Genomic DNA, 26,639 nt, shown 5'->3' with positions numbered 1-26,639 from the left:
GATTCACACCTTCTGGGTCTTATTATTGTTAAGCTACTAAACTTCATGACTTTTTTTTTCCCCTGAGTGGAATTTTTTTTTCCAGATGTGTCAGGAATAAAGAAGGAAAATATGGATTTATTAGGGTATTCATAAAAGTTCACAATGAGACACAAATATCCTTACAGTTTTAATCTGACTATCAAAAAATAAAAGGGGAGTACTTACCTCGGCATCTGGAAAACCTGCAGAGGAAAGCCAATCCGATGGTTTTCTTTACATGTGTTATTGAAACTTAAGTTGAGACAAAAAGAATCCATAAAATGGAAACAATCCAGAATCCTTATCAAACATGAACATATTAACCTCTACTGAACTTCTCAGAAAAATAGCACACATTATAAGAACAATACTGCATTTGCTTTGGGAATATATTACTTAATAGCTCTCTTCAAATCTATTTTCTGTTATTCTGTGGTCTTTCTCCTCAAATTCCCTCTCATGAAGAGGCACAAAGGCTAATACAAATTAGAACAATCTACGATGATGAATCCTTATGATTCTTTGATTATTCTTTAATTGCTATTTAAATGAACGTATTTTATTACGTAGCACTTATGTAAATATCTTGCTATCGGCATACTTTAACAGGTGTACTTGAACATGAGCATTGAAAAAGATGAAACACTAAAACGCTTATTAAGTAAGACTTCTCAGTATGGAAATCTCTCTTTTTAAAGAGAAATACTACATACAACATCTTGTCCACTAAGCAGTGTGTTTCATAGAGTGTCATCTCTAGAGTATTCAGAGCAAGAACTTTTCTGAACAGGCTGACTACATGCTGCAGACAAACCTGCAGGAATTAGGAACGGATCTGAAATTTTGACCAGTGGAATCTCAATTCTATTAAGGAAGTGAACTTGCTGTCCTGGAGCTTGATGATCTGATCTGTTCACACAATTCATGCTTTCAGTCGTTCAGCCCTCCAGCACCAAAAAAGCTACCAATCCCCGTGGAAGTTGCTATGTTACTGTTCTCATAGCTGGACTCCTCGTGAACGTCTTTGAATGCCTCCAAGACACACAGGCTGATAAAAGAGCACTGGCAGTGAGGTACATTTGGATGCACTGCAGCTCAAAAGGGAACACGTTCAGGACTGCACGCTGTAAGCTGAGAAAAGGTAACTTGTAAAGGGCAAATGCCGTTCTGAAGAGTTTGCTTTCTTCTCTCCCATGAATGCATGTATGTTTTCACAGCTGCCTCCCTTCTTACTTTCCATTTGTGACTTACCTTGTATTCAGAGGGACAGATATGTTACTCAAAACAAGAACAGAAAATAAAACATCAGAATTCACACTGAGACCAAGCTCTAGTCTGTCTCTATCACCAAATTTTCAGTTGCTCTCAGCACATATGGGATCCCTGAAGCAGAAGACAGAAAACAGTCATAGAAATCAACAGAAATCTCCTCTGGAGAACGCCAGTTTCAGTCCAAATGAAAGTATGTTGTTGTGCACACTAGAAAAAAATACTGCCCAGGAACTGCATGATGAGCTAATTTACCACACACTTCAAATCCACAGCAAAGTGAGCATCCAGGTAAGTACCAGCCTCATGAAAATCCAAGGCACAGACTAAGAAAACAGCAGAGCTTGCTTGTTGCTATAGTTGAGTCTCTGCAATTTTCCTAAGTGCTACAGTAAAGACATTAGTGCAAAACTGTTCCAACCTGGCAACAGAGTTTTATGCTACGTCTTCCAAAGTCAGAATTGGTACCATGGTAACAAGGACCTGTCAAATGTCAAAACGAACAGGCCAGATAAACCACCTGATATTTTGGCTAGACAGAATAAAGAAACAGCAGCTCAGCCATGCAACCTCCTTTATAAACATCAGTGTTCAAGTGCACACCAGAGCAGTGAATGTCAAAAAAAAAAAAGTAAATTTCCATTCCAGCAAAATAATACCTATCTACATAGATATGTCATGAGGCCCTAAAACTCACATTAAAGATGAAGAGGAATTGCCAGCCTGAGGAGAATGAAAGTCTGACACAAGTGTGATCATGTTTCTTCTAAGACTGGAAGGCAGACCAAATGCATCAGTAGTGGATGTCTCAGAGGAAGGGAACAGGAACAGCTCGAACAAGTAAGGTCCAGTGGGTAAGAGCATCTGTCATTCTGCAGTCTCTTCAGATGTTCCATCTTGAGATGTTTGAGAGCTGACTCTTGACAAGTCTGCTGCATGCCACGCCAACTTGACAGAGGCTCAAGATACAGGATATAATTTTCCAAACTGCAAAGCTTTTAGAATTTTATTCTGAGTTAACTTATGGGCAAGACAAATGGGCAAAGTCCACTGTGCCTTCCTTGTGATCGATGTAAATGTGGCTGTCACAGACTACAGACATGAATTAATGACGCTTGCCACTAAGCAACAGCACTGACTGTGCTTCCCTTTGGACAAGGGGAGGTGCCAACTTCACTAACAGAAACTAACAAAACTAACCCCATAATGTGAATTAAGAATGCATTACTCACTTATTTGTAGTATCCATACTATAAAATATTTAGGAAAGAGACCATTAGTTGCAACAAAAGTATATCTTGCCAATATATGTTCCAGAACAGAGTTATTTTATCTGTGTAACAGCAAAGCCTAAATGTCCCAGCTGAAACCATGGCTCCACTGCACTGGATACATACCTACAGGGGAAGAGGTAGTTTCTGTCCTGCATAATATTGAATTTAATTAAGCCAGACAAATATAAGTGAGATGGAAGGTGTATTATTATCCTTGCTTCAAAGATATAAAACTACAAAACAGAGAGCAAAGCGGCCAAGGGCACACAGTGAGAATCTGTGCTAAGAGCAGGGAAGTGAACCTAGAGATCACCTGAAATGTAGTCAGCCTTCTGCATCAAAAGCTGTTTCAGAAGGTAACAGCTAAAAGAAAATGATGCCTTTATTTTAATGAAGAGTGTCAAGTGGAGAGTTTTAGGACACTAACTCTAAGTACCAATGGATCAGACAGCTGCACGGAAATGTAGCAAGAATTTAGGACTACATAGATAAAAGGTTCTTAGCCAGCTTCCAACTACATCAAGAACCACATTATACAGTCAGTTTCATACATTTATTGAGTTTTATCTTTAAAAAGGCAGTTTGATTTTTCATTTTCCTTTCATCTTCTCCCTCCCTCTCTACTGTCGTTCTAACTGAAAACCTTCTCCAAATGCAACTGCCCTAACAGGTCAGAATTTCCCCTTTATTTCAATGACTTATTCAATTTACACCTATGTTTTTGTGCCAATACTGTTCTGTAGCTTCATAGCTCTTATTGTTCTTGTTCTAAGTTATTTATCTGTTACTATTTACATACATTTCATAATTCTGCTCCACTTTCATTTCATGAACAACCCAAGCCAAGGTCTTCTACTCTGCTCTCATAAAGCTGTCTTACTCATTCTTCTTATCAGCTGCTTTCCCAAGTACGGGTACAGCATGTGTATTTCTTCTCCAGTCAAATGAGACCATTTTGACTTGACTGATTTGCTGAAAGCTCATGAGGCATGAGACTGACAATTCATATGCTATTTCTTTCCAAACGCAGGCATGTCAACCATTTGGTCCCTTCAAGCTGGAGGGATACCATCAGCCTTGGCTGTAGTAATTTCCATTCTATACTTGTAATCCCTTTAGCTGCCTTGCTTTGCCTTGTCTCCACAGATAATGTGAGCGTTATTATTGGAAACTGAGGCAAAGCATTCATCTAGTCTTACAGTCCCCCAAAATCTAGAGGTTATTCTCACTTTCTACCTTTTCCTCATTCATATTGCAGCCTCATTTCTTCTCTCCTTTTCTCTCATTTCTATAGGTTTGATTTGATAATACACCAAAATACACTTTGCTCAATCTATACTATTGCTTTTGAAACATGTTAGATGATAACTCTCATCAGGACATACCTTAGATCTCAGTATCTTGTCCAGTGGTATTTAACCACCACCATTTGCCAGTACTCTCACTGCAAATACCTTTGCTAACCCGGGATCCAATTTATTCACAGGTTTGGTATCAGATCCACTAAGAACAGCACTATTATTTTACAGTTATATTACAATGATGAAAGCTAAACAAGTAAACAAAACATAATGTAAAATCCTCAAATATCATAAAGATTTAGTTTATGCTTCATATAAAATTAAGATTATTAAGTAATACTGCTCTTGAAAAGTAAAACCAAAAGCACACCTGGCTGAACCTAAGGGACTGAAAACAAAGCAGTATCAAAAAAGGGTTGCTATCACTGCTATCTAACATCTAACACTTAGCTGCCCATCCAAGCTATCACAGCATTTGTTTGGTGCAGCTTTTCAGTGATTGAAGTACCTTTTCTGCACAGTTCTGCCCTCAGGCTCCTTCCTCCCTCTCTCTCTTTACAGAGATAGTGAACACTGTCCTTTTCTGACAAAGCTCCCTGTATGATCTCATTCTGACATCCCCTTGTTTGGCCTCAGCTTGGCCTCCTGACAAAAGCAAAAGTAGCTACAAGAGCAACGAAATTCAGTAGCTCAGTAAAGCTTTTTTAAAAAAAATATTTCAGAACAGAAAATTATTCTTTTTTTTTTTTTTTTTTTAATAAACACTGATCGGTGAACTCGTTTTACTTGAATAGCAGACCTTAAAGTAAAGCTACCAAATCACTTACAATCTTTTACAGGAAGGACAAAAGCAGCAGATATCATGCTCAGAAAAGGTCCAAGCAAGCACTATTCAGAAACGTCTCCTTCAGGCTTAAGGAATAAAAACCAGAATACACAAACACCCGTACGCTCACGTACTAAGAGCAACTGAGGTTGCTGCAGTTTGAAAGCAAATGTGCAGGCAGCTAACCTGCTGGGCCATTCCCTATAGGTGTCACAACAAGGCAAAGGAATTTGCCATGGAAGGTTTGGGGAGCAGCTGTCACCAAAAGAGACACATATATTTTTAAAGGCTTTGTCATTTGTCTTCAGGGTGGGAAACACTGTACTTGACCTCCTGCTGAGGCAGCAGCCCAGATGCAGTAGCATGGGCTAGAAGAATAAAAGCAGGCACAGCTATTATTTCAGGTATAAACACCAGAAAGCAGAGACAAAAGGCACAGTCATTAAATCATCTTTACTATTTAAAAGCACACATGACAACTTTTTAATACTTTTCATGCCACACAGGTCTCCCCTCAAGGCATTCTCCAAAACAATTTGTATTAGCTAATTGCTAACTATCTCAATGGCCAAGTAAAAGAAGCACCACATCAAACGCTGTCTCAGCAACAGCAAAGGGTCCTGGATAGGAAATGCCGAGGAGCTGACAGCTCTTAGTCTGTGTGCCCCTGCCTTCACCCTGCCCAGCTGAGCCTTCACCTGGCTCCAGCCTCTCATCTCTCCCTGCTTCTCCCCATGCCTGCCTCTACTCTGATCTGCCACCTGAAGCTCCTGTAATCACTCCTCAACTTCTGCAGCTTAGCAGGGACCTACCACCAAAATGGCTTAAACCAAGTGGGATGAAACAGCATGGGGCCAACTGCATGAGCCAAGGGTGCGGGTTTCCCACAGAGCTGAGCCAGTTTGGCAGCTCTAATAATAGAGACCCTCGGGCACTGCCATGGGTACCCTTGCTCTCCTGGGGCCCTGTAGAGAGCCAGCTCAGGGAGCCAAACAGAAAACAAGCCATACTAGCAAGAGCTCTTCTGCCAGAACAGGTCCATGAGCAAGCTCAGGCTGGCAGTCTCCAGAGGGACAGGAGCAGTACTACCAATTGCACTGCCTTCAGCTGTCTCTGCAAACCAGCAGACCTGAGGGACATCAGGCTGGGGTGGTCCACCTCCTCCACTCAGCAAAGCTGCAAAGCCTGCCAGCCACCACTGCCAGGCCACTCCAGGCATCCCAGCCTGCAGGACATCAGTCAACAAGCCTTGTCCTAAGCTATAAAGAGGTACTAATAGTGGATGGCACTTGAAAGGATTTGGTGCAAATATTTTCCCCAGTGTTCGCCTACTCAAATGTGGTTTAATTAGAAAAGGTTTTTTTCTCCTTACATTTCAGAATGCCAGACGCTAAACAATACGGATTAAAAATGCTTCCAGACCAATCTCTTTGGCAGCATTAAATTCATACTTGGAGGAATGAATTCAGACTATTGTAAATTCCTCTTAAGCCTGGAGGAAGGGAAAAACAAATGCTTATTCATTAAAAATAATGCCATTTGATATCTACATCAGGGGATTTCTGTAGGAAAGTGACTGGAAGAAGTGCTGAAGGTGTCTTTCAATAGATGTAACAGAAAAAAGAATGAGTTACTCAAAACAACATGCAAGCACCCTTGACAACAACTTAAGCAAATAATGAAAGACAGCTTTCAATGAGGCACACTGTTCACAAAAAAAAAAGCAAAGGACAATCTCAACATTTTTACAAAAATTGAATATGAGGGAGCAGAACCATTGTTGCTTTAGAAACCAGAAAATATTAATGCAGTCAGATATAGAAATTAACCCTTTCAAAAAAGTCAGGACAGTCTGAAATGACTTCACGTTTATAATCCCAGCCTGTCAGTCTTTCAAGTTGCCCATTCAATGATGTACCTCTCAGATCGTATGTGAATGTGGGATCCTTAGAGTAGGGGCTATATGTGACATTTCACAAAATATGTTACGGTATGCCCCCAAATATAAGTATTTAATACAGATAATAAGAGCACTAAAAACCACAGTGTGGATGGGCAAAATGAAATCTCTGGAATAACTGGTGAAAGAACAGTATATATGGTAAAACTAAAGTAGTTGTGAAACCAAATATTTAAGATGATTGGAAATAAATTAGTTGTATATGCAACTGGGAAATAGGACTGAGAAGGTTTTTAGAATACACTGAGAGAAGATTATCTCATAACCAGCTTTCCCAGTACTGTATCAATTAACAATGGAAAGACTGAAAATCTGTACAGATTGCTAGGGTAATGAGTTGGGGGAAAAAAAGCATATATTCCCAAAAAGTAATTACTGGTAGAAATCAAACACTGACACCAGGCTTTTCTAGGACGTGACAACTGACCAACAGTTTTCAAGACTATCCCCTAATCTAAGCCCTAAAAGGAAAAGGACTACAACATTAAAAGATCCAAAGACTCACAACCGCACCTTCACTAACACACAGAGACACACCTCAGGAAGAACTGGCAACAGAGGGGGTATGACTACTTTTAATAGGTATATTTTCAAAGGAAATAAAGTTTTAATATCTCAATGCACTCAGCTGAAAATCATTTGACAAGCTTTAAAAAAAAATAAATCAAGAGATGTGATAGCTAACTATTGGAGAAACTTAGTAGAAATTCAGAAAAAAGGGAGATTATGCCTGGTCAACTGAATGTTTTATCTTCCACACAGTTTTCCCAGATGAAAATCAGAGAGTTTATTCAACATTTAGTAAATTAATGATCCCTTCCCATACTAAAATAAACTAGTAAGCACAGTGAATATGCCTTGACATGAAAGCCACTTTTCCATGAGGAACAGCTAAGGGCACTTAGGACAAAAGGTAGCCATGAGTAAAGAAGTTTGGGGCTGATAAAAACAGAAAAGGAACATGAAAAGAAATGTTAACACCCAATCAGTTGGCTACAAATTACTGTTTTGGAAGAAGGTAACCTTTTCTGATGTTCTGAAACAGGGACTGCGTACCAGTTTAGTACTAAGCAGAAAAGTTATCCATGCTCAGTCTGGAATGGAACAGTTATCTGCCTGTTTTCCAAGCCAGTGCACATTATGTTGACATTCATCAGCTAAGAAAGGAGAACCAGAATTAAATGCTCCAGTTAAATCAAACACACGAGAAACAGAAAGACCCTGAAGTGCATTTTTCTACTTTTACTATACAGAGAAGCAATGGCAATACATCATGATCAAATATTGCTACTTGATCAGAGCCCTGTAACAGATTATTGCCACAAAATACTGGAAAAATAGCTACTTAATACTATAGCACTGCCACATACTCTTGGCTCAAAATTCTAAACCTAATGACTAGATGTACGAGAAACCATGGTACTTTTTTGCACAGTCATATGCAGTCAAGGAGTAAAAGTTTGGCAATAGATATGCCAGGGAGCGTAGAATGAATGTGAAAGATTTAGAGGTTGATACATGACAAAAATCAATGGTTTACCAAGATGGAGGGGCATTCGTGTGTTCATTGCTACCATGAAATTACTAAACACCCATACTTCTGGAAGTAACATTTCATCTGTAAGATCAAGCAGGGCAATGAACAGCACTAGTTGGAGAAATTACAAATTTCCAAAGTCAAGTATCCTCAGGACAACATGCCATTGAAATGATAAAAGCAGCAGCACTATTACCACCAAATATGTGTTTGGTTTTGATTTTTAAAAAATGCAAGAGTCACAAGTAGCATTTATTCAGAACATGACAATCCAAGAATCAGTAATACACCAAAAAAAGGCTTTTCCTACCAGCTGATTTTGGAGTGAATTTGTCCCTGTTGGCTGCACATACTGCCAGTAGCCTGTATCCAAGATCCAAGTCAAATCCTTGCTGAGCTGCCACTCGACTAACCACCTGCAAAGGGAAAGAGAAAGCTTCATTAGGGGTTACTGGAGCTCTTTGCAAAGTTACATTAACCTGCTTATCAGCACTAATGTTAGGCAACTGAATCTGCTGTGACAACCACAGTACAAACATGGTATGAGGCATTACTCTCCAGTGGTTTAGAGTGCAAGCACAGCAAACTGAAAACAGGAGCCTTCTGGTGATCTGGTTATTTGATCACTCACCAGAAGAAACATTTCACTGTACTACTTCACTCTGAGGGTGGTGAGGCACTGGAACAGGTTGCCCAAAGCCCAACCCAACCTGGCCTTGAACACTTCCAGGGATGGGGCATCCACAACCTCTCTGGGCAACCTGGTCTAGTGGAGGGTGTCCCTGCCCACAGCAGGGGGGTTGGAATTAGATGATCTTTAAGGTCCCTTCCAACCCAAACCATTCTATGGTTCTATGACACTTGAGACTTCAGAAGTCCCTATCTCTGTGTCACAAGCAGTTCCTGGACCAGTTCTGAACAGCAGTGCCCAGGTCCTTCAGGTTAAAATGCCCTCCTCCACACTGATGGGCAGTGTTCTCCTACATTGTGATCAGTGTCACAGTTGATGCATTTCAACAATACCATATAGGGAAGCACATTTACTATAGTTCTAGAATAAATAGGCCTGCAGAAGCATTTGCCAAGGACATGAAATAGGCAAAGAAGATTTTTTTTTTTCCCCCCCCTTTTTTTCTTTTTGACTCATCTAGGAGGACTAGCAAAACTAGGCAAATCAAAGACTGAGGTTAAGTATGAAAAGCAGTCAACTGTTTCTCCAGGCCAGCAACTCAGCTATCAGCCAAGAATGTATCCTCATGAAAATCTGCATAATATAAACACAATACTGTGGTCATTCTGGCAAACTATACTAAAGCTGTACACAGCAGACCTTTTATATTGCCTTCCAGTGGCACAGAATGACTTCAATGACATCTTAGATAAAACAGATGATTCTTAACATTGCCATTACCGCTTTGCATTGAAACAATGGTCAAGGAACTCTGCAAGAAACAGAACTCCCTTTCCTTGTGTTAAGCAAAAGAAAGTCCCTATCCTAAATAGCTTATAATACAAGAAGATACCCTTTTCCCACTCCTATCTCCATCTGAAAGCTTCTTTCTAAATTAATGACTCTGCAATTATCTGTGTCCAGAACTGGTTCCCCCCAAAACCACCAGTATAGAACAGAGTGAAGAACCAACATAGATGATAACCTACAAATGGTAAATAAATACACTATTCTGCCCTACCCACTCAACACTATTGTATGAATCTTATTATTCTGAACTTTTTTCCAATATTCACTTTTCCTAATTAAGAATTAAAAACCAAATTTATTTTTTTATAAAGATTCGCATGGATAAAAGTTCCCAGGTAGATTTTTGTTGTTTCTGTTCCTATTAATTTAGAAATTATACAGTTACATGACTTTATCAGGTGGAAGTGTCCCCTCCCTAAATTATTTTTAATCCTCCCAATGTCAAAATTAAGTAGAGAGTTTCAGGGAAATGAAATAAGAATTTGGGATAATACACAAATAATACACAACCCTAGAACACACCTACTGTTTTATCTCTGGTTTCTTTTTACAATTACATTTACAATTACAATTGTAAGTTTTAGATAGGAAGAAAAAATAATTTGTGAGAAAGAATGCAATTATTTTTGCAAAATCAAAAAACATTCCCAACTTGACAGATCAGCCTTTAATCCTTTACGCTTAAAAGTCTGATTGTTGTTAACGTTCTGGCTAAGACTCTGGGTCCAAACTTGCAAAAATAAGATAAAATTAAAAAACACAATCAAAAGAAAACCAGCAGAACAACAAGATACCTCATGTTTCATGCTAAGTTTGCAATATGAGTGAAGACTGGTGGGCTGCTATGAGATCTGGAAGACACATACTAGGAAACTACCTCTTCCCCTTTCCCACTTCCAGTATCACCACAGTTTAGTCACTATGAACTAGCTTCTTGAAAAAAAACCCATCTTGTTAAAGGCTCCCGAGGGCAATGTCTCGTTAATGTGTAAACACTACTTAAACTCCTTTAGGCATCATCTACTGTACCATTACAGAGGAACGCATTTCAGAGTGCTAATCAGGTCTGGAAAACAAAGAAGAAAGGGCCCTCCCATTTTCTGTTTAGAAAAAGCACGTTATCATTGAACTGTTTATTTTGAAACTGGATGGGAACTAAGGCAGGTAACACCTGCTCATCAGTGAGCACATGGTAACATAAGAAACACATTGTCTGCTTGGTTCATTTTAAAACACAAAGCTACAAATACTGAGACCCTGCTGGCCAGAGGCCAAATCACTACTCTCAACTGACATCTGCTAATTATGGAAAAAATTCTACAAGGTAACTCAGGAAATAGAGAGAATTGTAAAACCCTGAGCTCATGACAGCCAATCTATGACTGCAGTGTCTTCGCGGAATAGATTGCAAGGTCTGGGTCAGTGTGGGCCCTAACAAGAGGCAGAGGCCTAATCCGTTGCACTCTCATTTGACATCTGTTTCCTTTTCTGATTTTCCTCTGCCAGATAAAGCTCTGCTCTGTACCTCACTGTCGCCAAAAACAGAGCTTCCAGGTGCCAGGGCACACAGCCTCAATGCTGACTGAGACCGATGGCCATGGCATCATCCTGCTAAAACCTACCTCAAAGCAGGTGAAGCTGTACCTTAGCAAGCACTGCAAGCAGAAGACTAAGCATGACCATGTGGAATCTGAACTTGTCAGTCTAGAGAAATCAGCCGGTCAAACTATTAATTATTGCTCAAGTTTTTAATGAAAAATGTCAGGGAAAACAAATTACAAATTCATTTTAGCAAAAATAAATAAATAAATGAATAAATCTAAATTTGAAAGAAACTGCTCCCACTGACAACCTGCACAAACCCTCCTCTTCCTCTCAAAAGAACGCCAAAACCCTCAGCTACTTGATAGAAAACAGGCATTTCTAATAAAATTTCCATTTTGCCAACAGTAATTTTCCACCAAAATTTTTCTTCTATGCACTCTGCTAAATGCAGAAAGAGGCTCTGTAAAACAAACTGGTTGAACTGTGCTCAAGAGGGCTTTCTCTGTGCCCTTCTCCCCCAGTCCTTGGCTTTTGTACATCACTCCTCAGCGATCCCCTTGGTTAACACAAATAGGGCGGTTCACTTTTTATTTCCAGTTTCTTCACAGGTTTAGAAATTTTTGCATTAACTGTATTTAAAGAATTTCTTTCAATTGAGACAGCTAAAGACTTAACTTTTATTTCAAAATGAAAGTTGAATAGAACAGAGCATATATCTTCCAAAGACTCTGTTTCAGGTTGCCTACTGAAGTCTGACATTGCTCCCTCGGCACACAGAAGGCTTTCCTCCAGTGAACCTGTATGCAAGGGACCTCCTGGCCTTTTAAATAAACATGGAGATTTCTCAGAAACAACATGACAAATGCGTCATAGAAATCTGATCAAAAAAATGCCACGAACTAACTACAAGACATTTGGTAAATTTAATATATTCAAGTCAGCAGACCCTGCTGAACTTTACCTTAGAGTGCCTCAAAGGAACTAGCCTGGGCAAACCTTCTAACTGCTAATGATTATCTCCAGCAATTCATTCAAAACAGAGACCTTGGAGACACATCAAGTCTCTGGTTTTAAGACGGTAAAAAGGTGAATCTCAAATTACAGATACCCTGACAGAAAACAAAACAAATTACTGCACAAATATGAGGTAATACAGCACATCATGAATCCTTCAGCACAGGGCAGTTTTCTTCTTTGATGAGTTAACTGGCCTTGTAAGTGTAAGGAAGATAGTGGATGTAACATATCTTAACTCTAATATTGACATTGCCCTATATGACACTGTCATAACAGAGGAACATAGCCAAGATGACAGTATTATAAATTTTACTCAGATTATTAATTAATAGTCCGTTTGTCAAATCATAACTTGTCCTGGACACAGATCATTTCTATGTATTCAGTCGTGACTTGGACAATGAAACAGCGTAAATTGCAAAACTTCTAAATGATAACAGGCAGAAGAGTCTGCAAACACTTAAGACGACAGGGTAAGAGTTTAAAATAATCTTTATAAACTGAAAAAATGTTCCAAAAACCAGGCCAAAGACACATATGAAATACTAAGGACGGAAAAGAAAAATCGAATGCCCAAATGAAAATCAGGAACACATAGCAGAATCCATCTACTCAATGTACCAGTGACTAAAGATAAATATTGGGAATGTGGTTTAGGTATTAAAGATCATCAAGCACTGGAACAGGCTACCTATCAATCCCTGGAGTTCAGGGGGTAGGGAAATTTATAGTAGATGATATAGTATCTATATGATACTTCCAGCTTGGGGAAGAAGAGTAGACACCATGCTCCCTTAGGTCTGTCCCAAGCTGAATCTCAGTGATTCCAGATACCTGCTGCTGAGTGGAGCCACCCAGCTCAGTCTGAACCCTCTCTCAAGTCTGAAACCTCCTGTGATTTCGATCTTATTCAGGTAACAGTGCTTGATCAGATGGGATCGAGTCAACACAGTTTCAACCATCCACTCAATGTTACGGCTAAAAGATATGGTACCACCTGCAAGCATACTCAGGCTGTCTCTAACTGCTAATTCAAGTTGAGCACATTGGCAAAAACTCAAACAACATACAGGTGGCACCATGTGTTCAACCATGACTTCATTCTGCAGTGCTATAAGCACGTATCTTAGCTGACCTAAGCATACATGCCCTAAAATTCCATTGAAAAGTAGTGCATTTAAAAAAAAACAACCCCAGACATAGTTGCCAGTGATACCACCCACAATCATAAACTGAGATCATCATCCTTGATCATGGTTGAGAGGGGTGCTTGGCTAACTCAAGGTTCCACACTTAATATCTCTCTATGTTATTTTACAGTAACAATTGAGACAGACCTTATAAAAGCTACCTTATTTCCTACATACACTTGTAACACCTAGCCGTTATTTTAACTTAGATACGGTGCTATTTCAAGCTGTGTCTTTAAAGGAACATATACTTTATTTGCAAACAAACATTACTGTAACATTAACTGCCCATAAGAAAATCTGATCACTCCAAACCTGTAAAATCTTTAATCTGAATAATATTGCATTCATAATTGAGACACTGCATTCACTGCCTGTGACACAGCTCTGCAGAGTTCCAGATGCCTGAACTCTCAGGGACATTGACAGTGAGGGGAAAATGATGACAGTGAGGTTTTAATAACATGAAAAGCAGAGAAATTCGGCTACCAACTTCTTTTCTCTTTGCTGAATTTAACTGCAAGACTTTTAAAATATTTTTTATTTCTTTTTCTCCCCCGCTTTTTCTTCCTTTCTCCTTTTGTAGCTAAGGAGCTACACCACGGAAATCTCCACTCCCTGCTTTTCTTGTCATCACACCACGAAGTACTGCAACAATGTACCTCTTAACCTAACAGGCCTGTTAATCAAGAGAGCTATATGACTGCTTATTACAAAACTCCCTTCCCATTATGTTGCACTTTCAATGAATCTCTTCACTAGCAGCAGTCAAGAGCACCCCCCCCTGCTGGCATCAGAATGAATTTTACCAATTCAATTTGCTGGCTGCTCAAAACTAAAAATGCCAGCTGATTGCTAGTTCAGACAGCTCTGTGTTCAACCACTTGTACATACTTGAAATTATCTGAATGCAGTTTGAAGACTACAGCAGAAATTTTGTAATTAGAATTCTGCAATGTAGATGGTAATTTTTCCCCCTCAGTAACACACAAAGATCAGATAAACAGGAAGCAAATTGAGGAATTTTGCAACATGAACAGTGATCTGCCTCAAACAGGAGAAGAAAAAAAAAAAAAAAAGAGAGAGGAAAGGGAGGAAGAAATCTTTGTGATCTGAAGTCCTGGTCTGATGAGACTCTTACACTCCAGTTGCAGAAAGGCTGCCTCAACGATACAGACAATCAAAGCAGATGAGTAAAGTTCTGTATCATTAACTAGTTTCTTGCCTTTGATGCTTGAAAATAGACATTAAGTATGTTTTGCAAATGTAAGAGACACTAGAGAACCCTTGTATTCAAACTAGGGTTTTCTTAAAATATATTTCCCACCCCATTAGGTGGATAAAGGCCATATTTTCAAAATAAAATAAACCTGTATTCCTGCCATCTACTACTTTTCTTGCCACTTCCTGCAGCAGTGAAGTAAACCACACAGAATAAGGATATCTCCTTTACATCCTCCTCCTCTCCTCTGCATGTCTCGAACAACTATAAACATAGAAGAAAGGTCACTATACTCAACCATCTCCATCTGAAATTTTCTCCCAGAAGGAAAGATCCAAGGATTTTGCTTTAATTAAGCCAGCTGATCACTGGGTCACTGCAATACTGTTGCCACCTGAGTCCTGGCAGACCTTGAACAATTATAGGGATGAAGCATACAGCCATCACATGAATAAAGCAATAAAGGAATTCCGAAAGCATTTTAGTTTGGACAGCAACACATCTCAAACATATATATTAAAGTTGTAAAATAATCCATGTCTTGACTAACAAAATTAAGTTAAAAAAAGGGCTGGAGGTCATATGACAGCCAGCAATACTGGAGTTATTTGGTAGCATTACGAGCTGTTTGGAAGCAGAGTGTTCTGTGCCTGCTGGCTGTACTCTGATGGTACAGCACGTACACAGCCCTGGAGTGCTGTGATGCACTGCAAACACGTAAAACTGTGTGCTTAACAAATGCACGCAGAGGATGATGGAAGCAGAATTTCTTCCACGTGAACTTTTGGCTCTGGAAGTCTTGGATACAAAGACTAAATGCAACATTTCTAGGGCTCTAATGGGCAGCTGCATCCTACCATTTTCTATATAGATATGCTGAACCAACTCTTCCGTCTGTAATTACTCACATTCAGATCCTAACCTGATTTGAAATCTGATTTTTTTGTATGTCACAAGTTGATTTTTGATTACATACTTTTCTGCCTTAAACAGAATGAACCCAGCCAGGTGTGAAGTCAATGTAGCAGCAGATACCTCGGTGAACACATTAGCATTACCTCGACTTTGTTGTTTTTGCTGTCTGAGGCATCCTGTTGTGGAAATTTGACATTATTCAAAGATACTGTCCTTGTCTTTTTTTTTTGTTAATATATAAATTTTTAAATCAATTATATAAATTTTCATTACATATCAGATGAGCTAAAATAGATTTCTGTATCGTGAAACTAAGAGCAGCTTTTTTTTTTTTTCCTTAAAATTACCTAAAAAAATCTCAACAGTCTCAATTCCAGGATTTTCCAAAGAGAAATGCAATTCAAAAGATGACTGTACCATGTATCAGTATCACTAAAACATGAACCTCCAGCAGATATTTCCATCAGTTTAACACAGATGCTTGTTACTTCAGCAACTCTCCTCAGCAGTACAGAGATCTAGTAGGAGCTACAAGCAGCACAAAAGATTTAAATGAAATCCATAATCTTCAGATAGAGTACAACTAAGACTACAGCTTTGGGTGTTGTTATTCTTTTAAAGAGAAACATTTCTTACACAAACATGGGTGAGTTTCCCACATCTGATGACTGAGGTAGACCCAACATTTGAATAGGAAATCTAGAACATTAAGATGGCGGGGGGGGGGGGGGGGGGGGGGGGGGGGGGGGGGGGGGGGGGGGGGGGGGGGGGGGGGGGGGGGGGGGGGGGGGGGGGGGGGGGGGGGGGGGGGGGGGGGGGGAGGCGGCATTTTAATGACTATTTCAGTATAGCTTTTTATGGACAAACTAGGGTAGGAAGTGTGATCTTTTGGATGGAAAGAGAGACCCAGGTCCTAACCACGGCAGCCAGAGATCCCAGTTTTCACTAGAGAAGCTGTTATATTCAGTGCTTTGCCCAAGAGCCAGCTCAGGTAAGTGCACCCTGCTTACCTAAATTCCTCCTACTGTCCAAAACCGTTACGGTGCTGGATTTTAATTTCTTAGACTAAGCCTCTAGGTACAGTTACAGAGTAACCGCACACAGCTGTGCTCACACGTTTCTTTCTTTTTCAGACACACTGAAAAGCCCTGAAGAACAATGAACTTGGCGCCTTGTAATACTGAAGCACAGTAACAGAACAAAGCAGTGCCTTTATCATCCTTCGCTGAAGACAAGTCTGTAAATCTGTCCATTTTGCTCTCAGCTGTCCCCTTGTTTCCATTTTTGCTGCAGTGCCAACACAAAAGATAGCCAATGTGCTCAGTAAGATCATTTACATGTTAAACCGCTTGTCAAGAGCAGCCCTATGAGATGAGACTAGAGTAGATCTGAAAAAAAGGCAGAAAAAGAGAGAGACAACCTTGTCTAACCAAACTAGGGTTATTTTTTTTAACTGCTGTGTAGTACCCAAAGCTGTTTCTTTCAGAAGACAGTATGGTAATGCCATACACAGCATGTTTTTAGAGTATTATATTCTTAAATGTATCAACAATATTAGTCTTACCATAATACCATCTCATCCCAAAGTGCTTTATAAACTATGAACACTAGAATCAGAAACTGTTTCAATCATAATAAAACCATAGCTACATCTGGTTTGTGGAAAGCAGAGGTTATTTTAATCAGCTCCCTGTAACACTATACAAGAAGTAATGTTACCAAGGAACACCGTATCCATTGCAATTTCAATAATTTATAGAATCAAAGATTTCAATTATAATTCAGTTTCTGGCCTACAGACAGTTCTATGTGATTTGAAAATAACTACTGTTGAAAAATAACACCTAGTTTTCCTCGGCAAGTTAGAAGAGAGTTTATTGTCTCTGAGAGATAATTTGTTTGCATGAGTTCCATCAAAGCTTTTTAAGGGAACCTTTCTGTAGCCTGTAGCTTGCAAGAAGGAAAACAGATTCAAAGCTTACCCCTCCCTCCTTCACTTTTTATTTATCTGTTGAAATGTGTTTTCTTTATAAACTTATATTAGCCACTCACTTTGGCTATTTTCTATAATGGGTGAGCACAAAAAGGTAAGCTCTAGAATTAGTGTCTGCCAGAACTGTTTGAACATAACAGCAATGCACTTTCAGTCACACACATTTTTGCCAGAAGGGGCACAGCTTTTGGGGCTTAGTTCATGAAAAAATATTTTCTTTTTATAGCACAAGCCATAGGCTTACCTGTGTACCCTAAAGCTTTTCTCTTTGACTGTTTGCACTACACAGAATTATTCCAATTTTATTCACAAGCCTCGACAGCATTAGCCTAAGTTCTTTACCACAAACACAAGTTATTTCACCTCCAAAAGAGCAATCATTTAAAGGATCCTATATAACAAACACCAAGTATTTAACCAGCTAAACAAAGCCTATTTACATGCCTTATTAGACACCTCTCTGGTAAAATTTTAGCCGTTGTACCAAATCCCGTGTTTGTTCCTGAGAGAAGAAAACATTTCGTATTATCCTGCATACAGTGTAACTGGAGCCCATAGTAGCAAATGTAACTCCAGTAATATCACATACTGGTGATACGTAAAAATTATCTACTGCTAATAGCCAGTACATATACTGTGCACATCTACTATTCTAAAAGAGAAAAAAAATCACTGAGGAAAAACAAACACTAGAAACGTGTTGACATTCAGCACGTGCTGTCTAGCTAACTCATGAAATTTTCAAATTATCCGGATTTCTGTAAGTGCTGGTACTACAATTTAAGCACACAAAACCTTTGGTAACAGCCTATTTTACATATTATTATCAAAACCAGTGATTCCATAAGGGAGGCTGTAAGCTTTTCTGCTGATGCCCAAGCAGAATATTTCTAAGACCATTCTTCTGCATTCAGCTGGCAAGAGGAATAAAAATATACTGGTGTTATAAAGTGAACCAGATATTACCGATAGTACTGACATGAAGATGGTGTGTAGTATAAACAAAGCTACTTTCTAAGAATGACTTCTCAAATTAAAGCACAATTTCAAGATTTTGAGCATATTTTTTCTTTTTTTATTAATAGGATTAAATCTAATCGGTTAATTTTTGAACAGAAAATATATAAGACTTAAATGATGCAAAGAATCTGTTATACCAGAGGTACCATTAAATCAGCTATTGATAATACAACAGATCTGTTGTGATGCTCTGTGTCATTACATCTGATGCATTTAAACTTTGCAGTGCATGAATGGATGGTTTGCTCATTCCTGAGAGAGCTTGCCCTTCTGCGGTCATGACACATGAATATATTTCAATTTGGATTATTATATATCGTGTTATCCTCTAGTAGGATATGATTTCATATCCCTTGATGGTTCCGAACAGTTTAGTATACCACTTTTTCCCTGGTTAGAGAGTTAACAGAAGAGAATATCATAGAAGAAAAAAATCCTTCTGTACGCTACAGAGGAAGAGCAAGCATTTTTAGTATTTGTAGAATTTCTGGATTATATGCACTTGCCTTTAGGAATCCACACAGTTCAAATGCTGAAATGATGGTTGAGACTACTTGCTTTAAAAAGCATATCCAAAAATACGGAAGTTTTAAGGGAATATGTTTTTGAAGGTCATTGTAAAGACTGGCAAAATAAAACAATAATCCTGGTTTAGTGGTTGAACAGACTTTCATTCTGATTTTTCATTTTTCTTTTAGCATAATCCTCACAAAGAAGAACATTGATAAACTTTGTCAGCATTAAGAAAAAATGGCTCCTGATAGAACAGAACATGCAGCTAAGCAAGCTAATGTTAATTTTACTCATTATATTCCAGTCTTTCAACTGCCTTTCACTTATTTGTAACTTTCTGAATAATTTCCCTGGAAACAGACTAAAATTCTATCATGTTTGTTAAATAAACACATTTTCCTGTAAGAGGACAACAAACCTCAACATCCACCTTTACTAAATTTTGAAGAAGAAAATATTATTTATAAAGAAGTTATATATGAACAATCTGAGAGAAAGGTTTTTTTGTAAGGAGAAAGGAAAAAAAAAAGAGAGACCTTGCCCACTGCACTGCTACGTATTAGCAAGATACAGGAAGTCAACCTCTTGAGGTACAACCATGTAGTTAAGCCTGTTTAATGAGAAGCAGGAAGAGGGATGTACACAGTGGAAAATTAAAGAATACCTTCCTTTGAGGGATTTTAAAATTAGGTACAAGAAACACATTCATTGCAGTTTATATGCATTCTGCAAATTCTGTCTATTTATCTAACACAAAACAAGCCAACTGGTTAAGTTGGTGTCATTTTGCCTTGTTAGGAATATAATGAGATGACAACATGAGATAAAGATGGTGCTGCCAGTCAGTCCGACACTGCAGACAGTGCTCTCCCATAACAAGCATGTGGAAGGGGCATTTCATACCACCCTATTCAGATTTCAGGGAAGAGTATGAAACAAAGCAATACATGTTGTTCAAATCCTAACAGTACTTAGATAATAAGGACTGTTTCTTTCTTTCTTTCTTGTCAGAAGATAGATAGTGTTTTCATTTCAAGAAACTCTGATAACCAAGTATTGTGTGTTTTACCTCACTGTTTTTCATGGAACATTTCCTTCTCACTTCCTCTACTCTCTGTGAAGACAGTGAATCACCACTAGCAGTCAGACCTTATTTTGACCCCACACTTGGGCAGAGCTGCAGATCTCCTTATGTAGAAAGAAAAGATTTAAACAGCAAGAAAGTTGCAGGTTGAATTTACACTGTTCTAGCAGAGGTCTGCAGAGAAATACTGTGCACAGGCTGCCTAAGTATATTTGAGCTGAATGTCTCCTTTCCCAAACACTAACCTGAAAATGCTAACAAAGTTTTAAAAAAGTAAAATAAAATACATTTACGGTCACATCAGATCCTATTTTCATTTTCTCATGATTGAGGTTATATATAACTTTTAGTTCAAACAGAATTGTTAAATATCTTACTTTTGGACTCTACTAACATTTTTTTATTATGTTTTTTTCCCCAATTGGAAGAATGATATGTACCTCCTTACATCATTGGATTTATTCTGACTTTTTGACATGGAAATCTGAGGGATGTTATACACTTGAGCACATTAAGATGGAGCCATTCCTTAACATTTGGATTTCTGGCAACTAAATCTCAGTCTTAGTGTCTGTTTTATATACATCAGCTACACAGTGCATGAAAATAATCCATGCACTTCTCTTCCTTCCCCTCCCCCAACAAACATAATGATAGAATTTTTAAAATGATTAATGAAGAAACTATTTCTAAGGTCTTGACTCCACGTAACAATTTTGGACTGTATCCTGCTGCTGGGTACATGGGAAAAAAAACTTTCAAAACAAAAAATGCTGTTGTGCACACATGAAAACATATTTTGAATGAATTATAATGAAGTTGCTTTAGAACTACAGTGGTCTTAATAAAGAGTGAATGGAAAAAAAGAAAAAAAAAGCACTGAAGTCAATGAAACCGTTGGAATTAGTATGTCACAATTAGACCTGCAGTCAATATACATAACACAGTAATCTGAACAGGCACGTCACAAACACTGTTTACCTGAGAGTACAACACCCTTAGGATAGAAGACAAAGTAGTCCTCCAGTCCCACCAAACAAATGAGCTAAGGAAAATAAATACCTGACAAGTCTGTTAACTCCGTAAGAACGCAGCTTGCTTAGCAATTTCAAACCATGAAAATAAATATTGTACGTACGTATCAAGTAACCTAGCCTGTGCATTTGCAAGTAATCTAACTCTAAATGTTTTTCCCTTGTATGGTTTAACTTGTTACTGCATTTTGCTTCCTGTTAAGTAATAGAGTCAAACAGTTGTTAGGATCTAGCTTCACGTGTTTAAGACAAAATGACAAAAAACCCCACAAAATGCAGATTCTGAAAATCAAGTTCCCTTGGCCACGACAGACTGCATACAGTATAAAACAGAGGACAGGAGCCACCGCCACAGAGGGAGTGGACATACCGTCAAACAACCCATCAGGCTCTGCTCAAATGGTCTCTGGAAGGCTCTGGGGTCTCCGCACCAGTCCAGGAGCTCTGTTGCTGCATTATGGAAGTTTGCAGGGTTCTGTAAGTGCTGGAAAGGAAAGACAAAGCAACACGGTAAATAACACACACAAGGGCTGACATAGTCTTTTTGACATCACATTAATGCAGTTTGGAAACTAGGAATAACATATAATTCGGAAGCAAGAACTTAAATTGTACAGTGAATGCAGAAAATCCTACTTCATTCTTATTAATACTTATGCAGATTTTCTAATTTTCTGATAAGAACTCATTAGGAAGAGGTGAGCTGTAGCTGAAATACCAGAGCTCCTCCGAATTCCCTCCTCCATAACATCACCTCTCCCACCTGTAAACTGTAACGGATTCTACTCAGTAATCCAAACTGTCCAAGCCCAGTGAGGAAAATTTCAGTCTTACGTTCAAAGTCTTTGCTCAGGCTTACACCCCACTGTCGGGACATGCCGGCACAGCCATGCCTTCCAACAATCAAGATTTTAATCTTTGCCTGCCAGCCAGGAAGCAAACACGACAGTTTCAGAAAACACCAGTGACAGAGCAAAGCACACTTCTTATACTGATCCTTTCTAGGAGTTTTGGTTTCTGTTCATCATGATGTATCATCATGTGCAATTTGGGTGATCAACTTCAGGATGATGAGAAATGGAGGATTGTTTCTTGACTGAAGTGTGGTGGGACACTGCCACGACCGAAAATGTTTTCACGTGCACAGAAAGCATGTAGAAATTTCAGACTGGAATCCTACCCTTCCTGAAGAGGCTGGCACAATTTTGAGAGAAAAAACTGGTTTTGTTTTGAAATTTGCATGGACAATGCATTTTTTTAACTGTTACATTCATCTCTGCCTTCATACTGAACAACCTGGAGTCCTGTTTTCAGAGGCATTTAGTAAACTCGCCCGATACTATTATTCACCTGTCATCCATAACTGTGCTACACTGCCAAAGTATTCCAACATTTTAGCAGGAACAGAGGGAGGGGACAGGAAAGAAGGAATTCAATTTACATGAATAATATTGTTACTAAATTCTCCAGTTCTGGTAATGCTAGATGTTTCAATGAAAATTACAGAAACAAGAAAAGTGTGTATTTAAGAATTGTTGGTATCTTTTTAAATAGTAGTTTTATAATTCTTGGGATTGCTGAGAAAAACATGAAAATGAGACGAGCATTTTATCAGGAAGGCACAAAACCCAAAGCCATCATTTTAAAAATACATCATTATTTTTGAATCAGTTGCATAATTTGGGAAAATATGACTGCTCATTTCTAAGTATTTGGATTAACAGTAATGTTCACAACCTATATTTTTTCCCCTCATCCCCTCATGCCTGTGAAGCTGCATATATAACTGACAACAAATGAAGGAAAATAATTCCTCCTATGCCAGGTTTTGAGGAGTTCCCAGACTGCGAGCTTTTAGATCACGTTACTAATTCTTACTCAGTGAAAGGTCTTGGTCAGAGGCCTGTTTTAACAAGAGATGACTGACATGTGGGGCACGCATTTTTAAAACAATAGCAGAATTTGAAAAAGCAGACAGGCATTGTGCAATGCAGTTTTCTTCCTCTGCTCTACAAACATGGACTATAGCTCACACTACCATCCAGTTTGATAGCTTTACCTAAGCTGCATTTCAGAATAACATTTCTTTGCCAGCTGATTGTCTAGTTACTAGAGGAGTGAAACTATTGCGTATACAAATTAAAGAGAAGAATCCAAGTAAATATTTTGAGGTTTCTTGTAAAAAAAAAAAATCCCATCAACAGAGCCAGCAGTTTGGGTTATGAATCTTATAAGTAAAAGAGAGAAGGATGCCTTTTTGAAGGCTTCATTTATTCCTCCAGAGAAGCAATTGCATGACACCAAATCTCTTAGTGTATACTGTTCCTTCTGCACACCACCTTCACCTACAGGGAAACAGAAGATGGTTCAAACCCCTCTACAACAGCACGTGTAAGCTCTGCTACTATCAAATATATGATTTCCAGAAGGCAAGAAAGGCACGTAAACTGGTGAACAAATTGCACCATACTGAACACATACCGCACTGGTAGGACACAGGTTACAGATCTCTCAGCAGGGAAAAAACCCAAACCCAAAACTCCTTTCACACAGAAACAACATAAGGAAAAATTCATGGGAAGCTACTCAATTCTGTACTTGAAACAGTCTAATAATCCTTCCCTCCTTGTGAAATGAATTGAGATCTGCTGATGAAGGGCCCTAAATGAGAGCTAGATACTATTTATGAAATTTCCCCATTAAGAAACAGACATTATACTTGAACCAGAACAATTTTTATAGGCTCAGGCTAAAATATAAAAAGCAGAGCAGGACCTGAGCCATATGCTTAATTTTCAGTTTAGCACCACATAATGCCAATTTCTACGTACCATGACACCACTGAAAAGCAGTATCCCTTTCCTAGAGCAAATATGGTAAATTTGCACTTTCCTGTAGAAGAAAAGGCTCCTTCTACTTGCCTGTGTCAAAGCAGGGGTGACCTCAAAGACTTAATTGTTTGCTCTGTAACTCTCCATCAAGTTATTTCACTGCATTGGGACTGAGCACCAAGGCACACTATCATAACCCACTTCTTAAATAGAGAGGGGATACTGAAATCCTGACTCCTTAAATGCAACTATGCAACTGAAACTAGTTTAGAAACTTGTTGGGCAAGATAAGCAATTCTAGTAGTTCTGTTATAGGCTAAAAAGTTCCAAACAAACCATAACAAAAAGTTGCCAAAATACCAGTGATTTCCATCTCTGCGGAGTGGATTTGAGTAGTTTCTGGGATGAAAGAAAAGCTGGTCCTGAGGGGACGCTTCTTGCAATGTCACAGGCAATTCTGTCTGGGACATATTTCTCACAGCTTTCTGACTTCGTTAATATTTTAAAATTAAGGTTCTCCTCCGATTTTTCTTTTTTGGATTACAGAGGGCAAGGTTACTTTTATGGAAAACAGAAGATCCAGCACGAACCAAAGCATGAAGGCAGGTGAAGTTCCTTCCCTCAGTTATGTAAGACAACATTCCAAATGCCTACTGCAATTTTTTTATTTTTTGACAGCTTAAACATTGCACCCAGGGCAAAAAGCCCCAATGTCATTTACATCCTCACAACAAAAAGCCTGCTTGAGAAGAATATTACATCTACTATATTCATTGAACAAGAAATTAAAGAGATTTTCTTAGCTCTCAATCCAAGAACAGAAGTACAAAACAAAGCTTATGCCAGATCCATCCATCAACTTTGTTGTGAAGCATTTCCCATGCATGGCTCCATCCTCCTCAACTGAAATTATTGGCAGCATTTTGACAGAAGCAAGGCATGTGCCTGAAAAGTCTAGTCTGAAATTGTGCTTCATGTAAACAAGTAAAAAAAAAAAAAAAATAAAAAAGGACCTCATTAGTAGATGGTTTAGAAAAAAGGGACAATGAACCAGTTCTGGCTACAACACACCTTGGTGTATCTTTCAAAGCTACTAGTGAAGGGCCGCCTAACACCACCACACTTCTAAGCAGAGAGGATTTGTATGAATAAAATCCAAAACAAAGATGAACAAAGCCAATGAGCTGAATGAATCGGTTACTTACAAGATTGCTGTCAGTATCATCTGCTATTTAGAAAACTAATAGCGAAACATGACAATTTTATTATTGCAAAACCTAAGAAAATTTTCAGTGTAATCATTTATAACTCCAAAACCCTAATGTTTCCTTGGTCAGAATGGAACAGACATAACAGAAATACTTGATGCATGTGAGTGTATCATTATTGCAGGGATCACCAGGTGGTGCTTTGAAGAAACAGTCTCTCAGAGTCATTTATTTTTAGTCTTGGAAGGAATCTTATGTTCTTTGTAGCACTTCAAGTAACAGTCTGGTATAGGGGGATGAAGAAAACAGCAAAGGAGTTTGCTCTCCACTCTACTATGTCCAACAAGAGCAAACTGTAGCAGCAAAGACCCTTTCTGAGCAATCAGCTGACATGTCAGCTGGATTTCAGGGAAGACAGGAACATCTACCTGCTGCTCGTGACCAGCTCTGGCTTGAACGTTTTATTTACATAAAGAAGAGACCATCTTTGTAAATTAGAGTGGATACATGGGCAGAAGATGCAGGTACACTTGTACTTAAGTTCTTTAGCTTTCAGAGCAGCTGTCTGTGTGCCTGTTCCATGGTTTGCTGCTGTGTAGTCACCCATGGTGGGGGGGTGGGCAACATTCACATGGGGAGTTACACACAACAGCTGCTATGTGGCAATTTTTGGTGCAAACATTTCAAAATACAGCCACTTCTTGAAATTATTACTCCTTTCCAATTAGACAGGGATCAAAAATATTGATATGCAATAAAACTCTGCAATAGGCTGAAAAGTATAAGCTTCATCCCACAAATGAATTCAGGCCCCTATGAGTGAAATAGGCACATGTAATAGAGATCTTACTTTTTAAAAAGGGTACTAAAGCACAATTAAGTACTTTCAGTCTATACACCCACACCAAAGTGGGTGCAAACCACTTCCTCCAACCAAAGACTCAAAATTATTTTAGAGACAGAAACCAATCATCCACATTGAAATACGGCAGAGACAACAGCCTTATCTCCTCTAAATATAGAGGACTGCAACCCAGATGTACACTCATGTATCTTAGACAGAACAGCCTAGTAAGTAATGGAAGAATAACAGTCAAAATTAAGAGCAATTACAGAGGGTTAACGTTATCTCACATACACATCAAGAAATACTAACATGACAGCAATGGTATGGAAAGTGAATCATTTAAACATGGAATCCATATGTTCCAGTTTGTTGCTATAGAAAACAAACGTAGAATTTCAATTACAAATGACATATCTCTGATGCAGGATTTTTTTCTCTCTCTTCTGTGGAAGACATCAGACAGAAGGCACAGACCTAATTTGCCACAACTTAACCTATTCAAAATGATATGTCATGCAAATAAGTTTTTGAGCAGCAAACTGCTTAACTATG

The 26,639-nt window shown here is 38.7% G+C and overlaps 1 protein-coding gene across 4 annotated transcripts in view; it reads right to left on the bottom strand.

Moving 5' to 3' along the window:
• The window catches only part of ZMIZ1 (zinc finger MIZ-type containing 1), a 361,022-nt gene that overhangs the window by 124,126 nt on the left and 210,257 nt on the right, over nucleotides 1–26,639 (bottom strand). For all 4 annotated transcript variants that reach the window (XM_075758629.1, XM_075758632.1, XM_075758631.1 and 1 more), the window contains 2 exons: nucleotides 21,572–21,685; nucleotides 8,499–8,604 (listed from right to left, as the gene is read on the bottom strand). In XM_075758629.1, coding sequence (XP_075614744.1) covers nucleotides 8,499–8,604; nucleotides 21,572–21,685 — 220 coding nt within the window. The remainder of the gene's footprint in view (nucleotides 1–8,498; nucleotides 8,605–21,571; nucleotides 21,686–26,639) is intronic.

This window comes from Balearica regulorum, chromosome 7 (assembly GCF_011004875.1).
Source record: "Balearica regulorum gibbericeps isolate bBalReg1 chromosome 7, bBalReg1.pri, whole genome shotgun sequence".
NCBI lineage: Eukaryota > Metazoa > Chordata > Aves > Gruiformes > Gruidae > Balearica > Balearica regulorum.
This window is presented reverse-complemented; position numbering and strand designations above follow the sequence as displayed.